The sequence below is a fragment of the Schistocerca piceifrons genome, chromosome 3 (genome assembly GCF_021461385.2).
Source record: "Schistocerca piceifrons isolate TAMUIC-IGC-003096 chromosome 3, iqSchPice1.1, whole genome shotgun sequence".
Lineage (NCBI taxonomy): Eukaryota > Metazoa > Arthropoda > Insecta > Orthoptera > Acrididae > Schistocerca > Schistocerca piceifrons.
Genome location: NC_060140.1, coordinates 471,588,630 through 471,602,341, shown reverse-complemented (window position 1 = coordinate 471,602,341; position 13,712 = coordinate 471,588,630). Strand labels below are relative to the sequence as shown.

The 13,712-nt window shown below is 38.0% G+C and overlaps 2 protein-coding genes across 6 annotated transcripts in view; one reads left to right on the top strand and one right to left on the bottom strand.

The window, feature by feature from the left end:
* Positions 1 to 3,812, bottom strand: part of LOC124787697 — a 142,325-nt gene extending 138,513 nt beyond the window's left edge. For 2 of the 5 annotated variants that reach the window (XM_047254527.1, XM_047254532.1), the window contains exon 1: positions 3,397 to 3,812. The gene's annotated coding sequence lies outside the window, so the exon portion shown is untranslated. Of the gene's footprint in view, positions 1 to 3,113; positions 3,148 to 3,280; positions 3,372 to 3,396 lie in introns of those variants that run through there. The other 3 variants (XM_047254529.1, XM_047254528.1, XM_047254531.1) reach the window with 3 other exon arrangements.
* A 43-nt stretch (positions 3,813 to 3,855) lies between these two features.
* Positions 3,856 to 4,941, top strand: LOC124787698. Its single transcript, XM_047254533.1, has one exon. It carries the CDS (start codon positions 4,058 to 4,060, stop codon positions 4,748 to 4,750), a length of 693 nt encoding a protein of 230 aa, XP_047110489.1. The 5' UTR covers positions 3,856 to 4,057; the 3' UTR covers positions 4,751 to 4,941.
* Positions 4,942 to 13,712: the final 8,771 nt, after the last annotated feature.

The following is a 13,712-nucleotide window of genomic DNA, read 5'->3' as shown; positions in this document are numbered from 1 at the left end:
ATCCAAGCATCCATGGTGGAATTCGAATTGTGATAACGCATTAGAAGAGAGACAACAAGCCTTTTTAAATTACAATTGTGACAAATCAGAAACCACACAACAAACATTTTTCAAAGTGAGAAAACAAACAGCTAAAATACTTAGACAAACTAAAAGAAAATACCTTAATGAACAGCTAAACACAATTGAAGAAAACTTTAAGAACCACAACACTCAAGATTTTTATAAAATATTCGCAAATCAAATCAAAGGATACACTCCACAAAATCTCTGCTTCCGGAAACAGAATGGAAAATTGGCACTAACTAACAAAGAAAATTGCCAAGAACTAGCTAAATATTTCTCACAACTCCTAAATTGCCCACAACCAAGTACAAGATTCCCCAGATTACAACCAGAACACACGAATGAGACTTCACTACCACCATCTCAAGAAGAAATTTATAGTCACATTAGAAAACTCAAAAATAATAAATCATCGGGAGAAGATGGAATTGTAGCTGAACTACTGAAAAACCTTGGTCCAAATTCGTTAAAAGAGATCACTAGCATCATCCAAGAAATTTGGCAGACAGAAAATATCCCAGAGGAGTGGAAGTGTGCACTAATTCACCCATTGCACAAAAAGGGAGAGAGATCAGACGTAAACAACTACAGAGGCATTTCACTTTTACCAGTTACCTACAAAATTCTATCTGCATGTCTCCTAAAGAGGGCACAAGAACAACTAGAACATACAATTTCAGACTACCAAGCAGGCTTTCGTCCTAATAGATCATGCCCGGAACAGATATTCAACCTTAAAACTATTTTAAAGATTAAAGCAATCAGGTCAAAACCAATAATCTGCACATTCGTTGATTTCAAAAAGGCATACGATTCCATAGACAGACAGTCTCTATGTCACATTCTCGAAGAACGAGGCCTAGACACTAAAACCCGAAAACTAATTGAACAAACACTAACAGAAACCAAATCAAAAATTAAATTCAGAGGGGAAATTTCGGAACCATTCTCAATTAAAACAGGAGTAAGACAAGGAGATGGGATCTCACCACTATTATTCAATATAGTTTTGCACAAAGTTATGAAAGAGTGGGAAGTAACACTAAGGAAACAAAGCTTTTGGAAGCCAATTGAACTAGGAAGAGGTAAAGGAAAATTGAACATCCCTTATTTAGCGTTTGCAGATGACTTGGCAATTATAACTGACAGTGAAGAAACAGCAGTAAAACAAATTGAGACACTTAAAGAATGTGCTGAGAAGGTTGGCCTGCAAATCTCCTTTGAGAAGACAGAATTCATCTGCTCAAAATTAGACATTTCGAAACTAAAAACAAAGTATGGTGAAATAACTAGAGTCAAGCACTTTAAGTATCTCGGTGAAGTTATTGAACCAACAGGACTTGAGAAAATAGCACAAAAAAACCGATTACAGAAAATCAAGAAAGTATTCGGACTTATTCAAAATATATATAACAAGAAATGTCTATCAAAAGGCACTAAAATCAGACACTACAACACAGTCATCAAACCAACAGTCACATATGCAAGTGAAACACTCTCCCTGAATAGAAAATTAGATTTACACGAAATTAAGAAAGTAGAGAGAAAAATTATTAGAAAAATCCTAGGACCACGATACACACAAGATGGATACAGGCTGCAGACTACCGAGACAACCGAAAAAATATCAAACATCGAGGCAGATATCAGGAAGAGGCGGATGAAGTTTTATGGACATATAGACAGATTACCTGGAAACAGGTTAACTAAACGTCTATTGGACTATATGACATCACTTAAGGCAACAATACCCTGGGTAACTGAAGTTAAGAAGGATTTGAAAAAGGCAAAAATTGACATAACAAACACATCAGACCGGGATACATTCAGAAGAAAAATCGACAAGTGGAAGTTTACTCCAGAGACGGAATCTAAACCTTTCCGACCAAAGTGGACCGAAGAAAGGAAGAAGGCCTTTGGGGAGGCAATGAAGAAATACTGGGGAAATAAGAAGAACATTAAGAAATGTTAATCACCTGCTTATCGTTCTCCCATGGGGACATTCGCTAATAATAATAATAATAAAAAGAAAAAAGCTATTAGAAAGGTGGTCTCTGAGTTTAGACCACTATGTTCACACCATAAACTCAGTTAACAATCCAACATATGCATTCCATTGATGCAATAAGGAAGCCAAAAACAAATCTATACTACATTGGAGTAAAGTGAATTTGGAAAATAGCATCCATTTACATTATTCTGTTGTCATCTCCTGACAAAAACTGTGGATACAGCTGCACAATTCCTGCTGACCACCACCCATCAGATCCAACACATACTTAGTATATTTATGTTAACCACTTCTTCAGAAATTTGCATATGAAGGTCAAGTCATACCAAATGTAAACAGAATACTTTTAAGAGTCAACACGACATAAAACAATTAGGAATCACATTCAATTGCAACGAAATTCCTACAGAATTTAATTATTATGCTTTCACAACACACACACAATGATTTTTGTGTGACTCTGGTGGCGGGTAGAAGCTCACGATGGGTAAAAAGTTATATAGTGGACCCCATTGCATTTTTTGTACTTTATATGCAATATATGTGCATAATGTGTGTACCAATACTTCATTATATAACGTGTTTTCTGGGTGACACAGCATACACAGCCTATCTGTCACTCAGGTTGTTTGACAATGATTCTCTAGCCAGCTGAGCAATGCTCTCCAGATTGATCCACCTGCCCTACTGCCTCAAGACTTTTGGGCACACAGCTGAATCACAAAACAAGGACTTGTTGAGTAATTAGTTCTACATCTACTTTCAACCAATCATCTTGATGGCGTGTGGAAATAATCACGAAACTTTTAACCATTGTCCTTCCTCATCTGAATTAACATGAAGCCTTCATAGATTCTTAAATACAAAGAGATCCTCAAAAGTTTTACGAGACATTACACAAACTCATGGAAAAGAACAGCTTCCAGTAATTACAGGAATATGTCACACTGATTACACCATTTAAATGCAAACACATCTGAACTCATAGCAGTTAGGAATATTATTATAAGTTACGCCAGGGCAAAGACGTCAATACCAAGTCGAAGTTGGTCTAGATTCAGAAATGCACTACGGCGCCGGCCACGTTATAGCCTACACTGTATTACTGGGTCGTATTCAACTAGATTCGTCAAAATCCCAATTGCGTGGTAATACGTCAAGTACTTTGACAGGGGCAAGTCAACACATGTGTTTTCGAATTACCTTCACATTTTCTCACGATACACTATTGCGATGACCCGTAAATACAAGGACATAAAAAAAATGGACACGGCACTCAGGCACTTTGAAGTAGCACAAAATGTGTAAAAAATACTTACTTTCATACAACAAATCAGAGAGTGTCCACACTAAACGCGGAACATTAAATAAGAAGCAATTCATAATCCACCGCCATCGCCATGTCAACTTGGAGTTTGTTGGTCGATATGTAGCAAATTCAATGGATGACACTTCGCAAATGTAAGAATATTTCTTTTTGAAACACTTTCTTGTGCATTTGATAATATAATAACAATAACTTTGTAATGGATCTCTGAATAACCGTGTGTGAATTTCAAATTTATACATACACGTCATGCAATTCGATTCTTTGAAGTACATTGTTTTCCCACAAATGACATTCAGAGTATTTGCTAGTTTCAGTACACTGCTTTTAATAGGCTCATCTAATATAATATGAATTTTTGATTTGATTTTTTGAGACTTTCTCTTCTACCTAAACGATGATAGAGACCTGAAACTAAACGATGCTTGGGACATATTTGGAATTAATGTCTTTGGTTTAGTCAAGTGAACAACGTCTGTAATCTGTACTCTGTTCACTGTAGAAGACAGTGTATGTTTCGGAGAAAAGTGGAACAAAAACGGTGAAAACTATTAATGCGTGTTACATTGTTTACAACATAATAAAAATTATGTATCGTGGATGGAGCGAATAGTAGTATTTACTCACACCTAATTACTACTTAAGTTCGTAAGATGCAGGATTGTAAGTTCTATATAAGAAGCACAAATACTGACTTTGTAGAAAAGCAGCGAAACATATTAAACTTAATAAATGCATTTGATAAGGAGAAACATGAAAAGGAAAAGGAAGATCCTGACAGGAGTTGTGCGGAGTCTATGGAAGTCGACAGCACATGTGAAAGAGTGTCACTGAAGAGGAAAAGATCAGAAACGAAACATTTCAGAGGTAAAGAGAGTATTTTTAAGAAACCAATCGACTTCCCTCCTCGTTTTCGTGTTAGAGATATACCAGATCATCAAAGAAATCCACACAAATGGGTGAAGTATACTCTCGGGGATGTGTCGCCAGACGATATGACAAATCAGTCTAATACAGCTGCTGCTCTGTCATTTCTTCGAGAGTTGGAAGAAAGGAAACAGAAACAAACTCCAGAAGGTAACAAGGAGGAAGTCAGACGAATCATTTTCAAACCTTCACATCAGGTCGCAAAGAAAGCAAGTGAACAACTGGTAGAAGAAACTTCGAATGCAAGTAGAACAGAGAGTTTAAAGACTTCAGTTTTTAGGAGCTCCAAACTCGTGATGCCAGAATACGTCGTTGGGATGGAAAAGAAAACTAGGCCAAAAAAGATCAAAAAAGAAAATTCTCAATCAACTCTAAGAAAAGTGTCACTTAATCATTTGTATGAAAATGAGGATGAATGAACAGAACACACCGTGTAATTCCTTGTGCATAAATTACGCATTCAGATTGTGTGTGTGTGTGTGTGTGACATGGATATAGTCAATATATGAGTCGTCCTGAAGTAGTAGTGATTAACAGATATTTTGAGTAAGTGAAATATGTTAAAGAAATGCTTTTTAATGCAGAAGTAAACCTGTATGTAGCATGTTCAGTCACATATTTTATTTTACCCTACAAGTTGACAGTTTTGATGCTTGTTTGTATTTTACTTTCCTGTTTGCCTTTGTGTAAAACTTCCTAAAATACTGGTATAGTAGTTTATCCTACAGAGTCGCACTACATGTATTGTTTTATAAAAGGCAGTTAAATCACTTTAAGTGGCACTGGTAGCTTGTAAGTGTTTGCAAGTCAAAATAGTACCGAAATAATGTTGACTGGAGTTTCTGTTCTTTACCATCAAAACAAGGAATTTTTGCAAAAATGGAGTTAAATATTGCTAGAACACCGCCATTTTTTCAGTTTATATGTCAATTCAAATGAAAGGTAGCCTAAATAACTGATTGTTTGTACCTGGATTTTAAGCAGACATATAGACTATCGTTGTTTCTCTTGTGTAATGTTACACATCATGTCACTTAAACGATAAAATAAAATAAAATTTGCAACTGCGAGCTCGTGTGATAAGAGTCTGCAGAAATGTGTTAATATGGTTATAATGGTGATTCAGCAGACTCTTACATCAGTTGGCAGCCTACCACATTATAATTCAATGTGTGACAAATTAGTTTGTTTGTGCTACGTAAATCTTACAATATAAACTTTGCCTTGATAGCATTTGGTACATAACCTTATATCTCAATGGTGCTAAATGGTTTGGCGTAAGGGAATGAAGACCTCCTTTAAAATTGTTTCAGCAATAATGAATGAGATAAGTGGGAGAATAAGGTGAAAATTTGTTTTTCAATGAAACGCACAATCCTTTTTAACTGGGGGACAGTAGCGCAACTTCAAGAATTTTTACATGGCCTTCATATCATCTTATTCATGGTTTGGAGCAACATTAGTTTTTCCTCAGCCCCCTGCACTTCTTTCTTTTTTGATGTCCACCTTATGGTGAGGAAATGTGTATATGTGGGAAAGCTAGGGATTAAAACTTGTTTTAATTATAGGTATGTAAACTCGGGTCCAGTTTTATGAACTGGTTATTGATATCAGTAAATTACTTTTTTTGGGATGTATTACTGTTATTAGTATCATCTTACTACACCTGTTTTTATAGTATTCTGTGAGTATTTCATTACACTTTTATGGTCTTTACTTGAAACTTCACACAAAATCACAAGCTTACAATTACAAACATCCCATTTAAATTAAATGTAAGGTGGAAAAGGCTTTGCAATTACTAATACATACCTTGTTGTCATTGTGATGGACACTACCTAGTGGGATGCCTTGGAGCATATCATAAATACTTCAGTGCCTAGTGTAAAACCTAAATTTGGAGAGAATTTTGGGCCAATCCTTTTGGCAGTCCTGTCATTTGCACTGTGACAATTGAAACTTTCAGAGATTGAGCAGTCATTTGACATGTTTCATATTATGATTCACTTCATAACACAACTGTTAGTTTTGCCGTAAAGTACCAGAAATGTTATCAAAACTTTACACCTATATTGAGTTTGCATCGTTTCGTACACATCAAGTTAGGTAGTACCGACATATTTTTGGTCAGTGGTTAAGACAGCTGATAGGTGGTGTACGCCATTACATTATCTTTAGAAGTAGTGTGTGTGTGGGCGCACGCACATGAAGAAAGTTTCTCACTTTTGAAAGCAATTCCTCATGATTTGTTAGTGTGTGATGCAACATGTTTACATACTAATTAATTCTGTAACTCAGTTGCTGAACTTGTCAGTAAGAGCATACAGAAAGAATGAAAACTGTACTGAACTGCATACTTGTAACTTTGATATTTTTTGATTGGTTTGATAACACTTTCATCACTTAAGAGTATAATATTTGTATGTGTATGACGTATTGAATAGTGTTTTATTCGAATAAGTAATTAATCTGTTAGCTGTAAACTATGTCCTGATACCTCGACTCCCTCCCCCCCCCCCCCCCCCCCCCTCCCCTTACATTGAACTACTGAGAAGTATATTTGTAATATTGACAGAGACAGCTTCACTTGATTTATCATTTATGTGTATGATGAGATACATTGTTAAGAACCTCATAATAATCAGTTGAGTACTTTCTGTTTTATGTTCCATTTTTATTGAGGAGACTTGCTATGTTTATTTTTATGCAAAAGAAATTAATTTCTAGACACTGATGTATGAAATGTATCAGATGTGTATAAATGTTAGTAATAAACTCATATGTGCTGTAGTATATTCAGAAATAATCAGCCTTGAAACACTCTCTCTCTCTATCTTTCCATATACAGTTGCTTTCAGGATACTTTATATATATATATATATATATATATATATATAAAAATAGAGGGAAGCATTCCACATTCGCTCTTTCCTGATGAGGCAACAGTTTGTTGCGAAAGCTTGAATTTCGTGTGTATGTTTGTGTTTGTTTGTGTGTCTATCGGCCTGCCAGCACTTTCGTTCGGTAAGTCACATCAAATCATATATTTAAATGTCTGCTTGTGTCTGTGTATGTGCGGATGGATATGCATGTGTGTGCGCGAGTGTATACCTGTCCTTTTTTTTCCCCCTAAGGTAAGTCTTTCCGCTCCCAGGATTGGAATGATTCCTTACCCTCTCCCTTAAAACCCACATCCTTTCGTCTTTCCCTCTCCTTCCCTCTTTCCTGATGAGGCAACAGTTTGTTGCGAAAGCTTGAATTTTGTGTGTATGTTTGTGTGTCTTTCGACCTGCCAGCGCTTTCGTTCGGTAAGTCACATCATCTTTGTTTTTTGATAAATTTTTCCCACGTGGAATGTTTCCCTCTATTTTATATATATATGGTCGACAGACACACCACAAACATACACACAAAATTCAAGCTTTCGCAACAAACTGTTGCCTTATCAGGAAAGAGGGAAGGAGAGGGAAAGACGAAAGGATGTGGGTTTTAAGAGAGAGGGTAAGGAGTCATTCCAATCCCGGGAACGGAAAGACTTACCTTAGGGGGAAAAAAGGACGGGTATACACTCGCACACACACACATATCCATCCACACATATACAGACACAAGCAGTCAACTGACATATACAGACACAAGCAGTCAACTGACTGCTTGTGTCTGTATATGTGTGGATGGATATGTGTGTGTGTGTGCGCGAGTGTATACCCGTCCTTTTTTCCCCCCTAAGGTAAGTCTTTCCGCTCCCGGGATTGGAATGACTCCTTACCCTCTCTCTTAAAACCCACATCCTTTCGTCTTTCCCTCTCCTTCCCTCTTTCCTGATGAGGCAATAGTTTGTTGCGAAAGCTTGAATTTTGTGTGTATGTTTGTGTGTGTGTGTCGACCTGCCAGCACTTTCATTTGGTAAGTCACATCATCTTCGTTTTTAGATATATTTTTCCTACGTGGAATTTTCCCTCTATTATAACCATATATATATAGAGTTATAATAGAGGGAAACATTCCACGTAGGAAAAATATATCTAAAAACAAAGATGATGTGATTTACCGAACGAAAGCGCTGGCAGATCGATAGACACACAAACACACACACAAAATTCAAGCTTTCGCAACAAACTGTTGCCTCATCAGGAAATGTGCTGTGCAGCCTGATTAGGGGACCAATTTCATCATCTTTATCTTTATTCAACCTCGGATCATCTCACAACGATGTAGGTATTGTCAGTATAATACGGAACAAATCAGTGACTCAAAATGTACAACACACAGCATACATAATATGCTTTATGAGGATAGGACAGGTTATTAGCCGTGGCGTTGATTGAGGAAGCAGCTAGGCACTTGCCTTAGTGGTTTAGAAAAACACAAATGAGGCTAGCCAGAAAGAGCAACTTCATCCTCCCAAATATAAGCTCAGTTTATTGATGGCTTAACTGTCCTGTTTGGTTGGTCCTTATTGTGCAGTGTTACTTGATTTACACACAGGTGGTTTCAGGTAACTCATTGTGTAAAACACAGTTCCATTCTTCATTGCTGAATGCACTAAGGGTACCTGTTATAAACTCATGGTGCTGCCTGTCCCTTGTACCAATTCCAATCTGTTCAGAAAGCAGATTTGATGCCTCATATATTAAACTCCTTAGTCCACCTGAAAAAACTGAGTTGGCATCCCACCATGTTGAGCGAGAGGTTGAACTCCAGGAAAACGACAAGACATTACCATTTTGCACCTTAACGCATGATTTCCTTGTGAAAGAAGTGAATCGTGACCACATATTGAAATGTGACAGGGATTGTAGTTACCTCCTTTCATTACTTCCCTCTACTCTGAGACCTCCTCTTATTCCTTGTGTCATATGCCTTACTTAAGAAGAATGTGTTAACTCTGCTGTTAAGTAGATGTCATGTAGTAATCTTTTTCATTTTATTTGGCAGTTTATTATACAATTTTATTTCCTAATAGAAAATGCTGTTTTGGGTGTTTGTTTTTCCTAACTAAATGGAAGTCCTAACTGGTTCTTGTTCCACATGTTGTTGTTGTTGTGGTCTTCAGTCCTGAGACTGGTTTGATGCAGCTCTCCATGCTACTCTATCCTGTGCAAGCTCCTTCATCTCCCAGTACCTACTGCAACCTACACCCTTCTGAATCTGCTTAGTGTATTCATCTCTTGGTCTCCCTCTACGATTTTTACCCTCCGCGCTGCCCTCCAATACTAAATTGGTGATCCCTTGATGCCTCAGAACATGTCCTACCAACCGATCCCTTCTTCTGGTCAAGTTGTGCCACAAACTTCTCTTCTCCCCAATCCTATTCAATACTTCCTCATTAGTTATGTGATCTACCCATCTAATCTTCAGCATTCTTCTGTAGCACCACATTTCGAAAGCTTCTATTCTCTTCTTGTCCAAACTAGTTATCGTCCATGTTTCACTTCCATACATGGCTACACTCCATACAAATACTTTCAGAAACGACTTCCTGACACTTAAATCTATAGTCGATGTTAACAAATTTCTCTTCTTCAGAAACGCTTTCCTTGCCATTGCCAGTCTACATTTTATATCCTCTCTACTTCGACCATCATCAGTTATTTTGCTCCCCAAATAGCAAAACTCCTTTACTACTTTAAGTGTCTCATTTCCTAATCTAATTCCCTCAGCATCACCCGACTTAACTTGACTACATTCCATTATCCTTGTTTTGCTGTTGCTGATGTTCATCTTATATCCTCCTTTCAAGACACTGTCCATTCCGTTCAACTGTTCTTCCAAGTCCTTTGCTGTCTCTGACAGAATTACAATGTCATCGGCGAACCTCAAAGTTTTTATTTCTTCTCCATGAATTTTAATACCTACTCCAAATTTTTCTTTTGTTTCCTTTACTGCTTGCTCAATATACAGATTGAACAACATCGGGGAGAGGCTACAACCCTGTCTTACTCCCTTTCCAACCACTGCTTCCCTTTCATGTCCCTCGACTCTTATAACTGCCATCTGGTTTCTATACAAATTGTAAATAGCCTTTCGCTCCCTGTATTTCACCCCTGCCACCTTTAGAATTTGAAAGAGAGTATTCCAGTCAACATTGTCAAAAGCTTTCTCTAAGTCTACAAATGCTAGAAACGTAGGTTTGCCTTTCCTTAATCTTTCTTCTAAGATTAGTCGTAAGGTGAGTATTGCCTCACGTGTTCCAGTGTTTCTACGGAATCCAAACTGATCTTCCCCGAGGTCGGCTTCTACTAGTTTTTCCATTCGTCTGTAAAGAATTCGTTTTAGTATTTTGCAGCTGTGACTTGTTAAACTGATAGTTCGGTAATTTTCACATCTGTCAACACCTGCTTTCTTTGGGATTGGAATTATTATATTCTTCTTGAAGTCTGAGGGTATTTCGCCTGTTTCATACATCTTGCTTACCAGATGGTAGAGTTTTGTCAGGTCTGGCTCTCCCAAGACCGTCAGTAGTTCCAATGGAATGTTGTCTACTCCGGGGGCCTTGTTTCGACTCAGGTCTTTCAGTGCTCTGTCAAACTCTTCACGCAGTATCATATCTCCCATTTCATCTTCATCTACATCCTCTTCCATTTCCATATTATTGTCCTCAAGTACATCGCCCTTGTATAGACCCTCTATTTACTCCTTCCACCTTTCTGCTTTCCCTTCTTTGCTTAGAACTGGGTTTCCATCTGAGCTCTTGATACTCATACAAGTCGTTCTCTTATCTCCTAAGGTCTCTTTAATTTTCCTGTAGGCAGTATCTATCTTACCCTTAGTGAGATACGCCTCTACATCCTTACATTTGTCCTTTAGCCATCCCTGCTTAGCCATTTTGCACTTCCTGTCAATCTCATTTTTGAGACGTTTGTATTCCTTTTTGCCTGCTTCATTTACTGCATTTTTATATTTTCTCCTTTCATCAATTAAATTCAATATTTCTTCTGTTACCCAAGGATTTCTACTAACCCTCTTCTTTTTACCTACTTGACCCTCTGCTGCCTTCACTACTTCATCCCTCAGAGCTACCCATTCTTCTTCTACTGTATTTCTTTCCCCCATTCCTCATAATTGTTCCCTTATGCTCTCCCTGAAACTCTGTACAACTGGTTCTTTCAGTTTATCCAGGTCCCATCTCCTTAAATTCCCACCTTTTGCAGTTTCTTCAGTTTTAATCTACAGGTCATAACCAATAGATTGTGGTCAGAGTCCACATGTGCCCCTGGAAACGTCTTACAATTTAAAACCTGGTTCCTAAATCTCTGCCTTACTATTATATAATCTATCTGATACCTTTTAGTATCTCCAGGGTTCTTCCATGTATACAACCTTCTATCATGATTCTTAAACCAAGTGTTAGCTATGATTAAGTTGTGCTCTGTGCAAAATTCTATCAGGCGGCTTCCTCTTTCATTTCTTAGCCCCAATCCATATTCACCTACTATGTTTCCTTCTCTCCCTTTTCCTACACTCGAATTCCAGTCACCCATGACTATTAAATTTTCGTCTCCCTTCACAATCTGAATAATTTCTTTTATTTCATCATACATTTCTTCAATTTCTTCGTCATCTGCAGAGCTAGTTGGCATATAAATTTGTACTACTGTAGTAGGTGTGGGCTTCGTATCTATCTTGGCCACAATAATGTGTTCCACATTATGTATAGAAATATGAGTGAAATAAATGGTTATGTTTTCCCAGATATGCTCCACAGATTCTAAATGAACACACGTGGATGCACTTGTATATGACTATGGGGCTTGAAGAATAGTATAATTTTGTAAGCTGTGTCACTATGTTACTGTTCATGTGTGTGTGTGTGTGTGTGTGTGTGTGTGTGTGTGTGTGTATCTCCATTATATGACTGTTTTCCATTACTTAAAAATGTTTTGTTTAGGCTACTTTGCATATGCAGGGTTGCCACAGGTTCTGGAAATAAGGGAATTCCAAACATATCAGGGATATTTGGAAAAAAAAAAAACACTGGAAAAATCTCGTTTTTGTCCCAGTAGATGAAATGGTTTGTTTACTGAGATGTCATGCATCATCACTGGTTGGGTGCAGCTGAGCACGTGCACCACTTCTCTACTCCCTCATTACTACTGCTGCTCCCCTTCCTATCACTCGCCCCAGCTTGCAGTCAGTGCTGCCACCATTTTTCACCGCTAGCCTTGCAGCTGCAAGAGATAAGTGAGGACGTGAAGTGTGGTTTGTTTGGATCTGATTCCCAGAGACTGTAGATGCAGCAGCCAGAGGTGGCGGATGTGTGTGCATGAGTTATGTCTGGATGATTGTGTGAATGTTATATGTGCCCTCACTTTCTGACAAAGGCTATGGCCAAAAATTTAGTTGAGAGTGGAGTGTCTTTGCTATGCGTCTGTCTGCATCTCAGTGATCATCTTTATGGTGAGTTGCTACCTATCATTATTATTATTAATTCTCAGAGTATTTGCACAAGTTATCATTTGCATGGATTGATCACTGCGGTACCATTTCATCAACATACTGTCTGTGACTCCTGAATAGCTGGCCACACCAGTGAATTTTCATGACAGGCCATTTCTGCAGGTGTGTGTAATGGTTCGGGCCAGCCGATCTGAAGCCCTTCCTTTCTCACTAATGTACATATCCTGCCCATAAGATCCAGTCTCACCACTCAGTGTGCAGGCCGGGTCTGTTTGTGTGTGGCATAATGCCATGGATTTATGTGGTTTATCCATGGTCAGGTGAATACAGGGTGATAAATGCAAAATCAAATAGGGGTAATGCAGGAGTAGGTTTATTAATGAATAAAAAAAAAAGGAGTACAGATAAGCCACTAAGAATAGCATAGTGATTGCATTATTATAACCAAGATAGACATGAAGCTCACACCTTCTCTTTCGGTGTGGTTCCCCATTCTTTTACCCCATTTTACCTCCACAAATTAAATTTAAGTGTTGTTTTACCTTGAGCCTCGTTTGCATCAGGAAGAAGGGACAGATGACCCTGTAGTTTGGTCCCTTTATATCCCAAACCAGCCTACCACAGTGGTACGAGTTTATGTGCCAACTAGCTCCGCAGATGAGGAAGAAGGGACAGATGACCCTGTAGTTTGGTCCCTTTATATCCCAAACCAGCCTACCACAGTGGTACGAGTTTATGTGCCAACTAGCTCCGCAGATGAGGAAGAGGTTGAAGAAATGTTTGATAAGATAAAAGAAATTATTCAGATAGTGAAGGGAGACGAAAATTTAATAGTCAAGGGGAACTGGAATTCGGTAGTAGGAAAAGTAGTTGGAGAATATGGAATGGGGGTAAGGAATGAAAGAGGAAGCTGCCTGGTAGAATTTTGTGCAGAGCATAAATTAATCATAACTAACACGTGGTTTAAGAATCTTGAAAGAA

Bases quoted from the DNA above. Each gene is read 5' to 3' on its own strand.
- LOC124787698 (XM_047254533.1), top strand. From the start codon at position 4,058: ATGCAGGATTGTAAGTTCTATATAAGAAGCACAAATACTGACTTTGTA.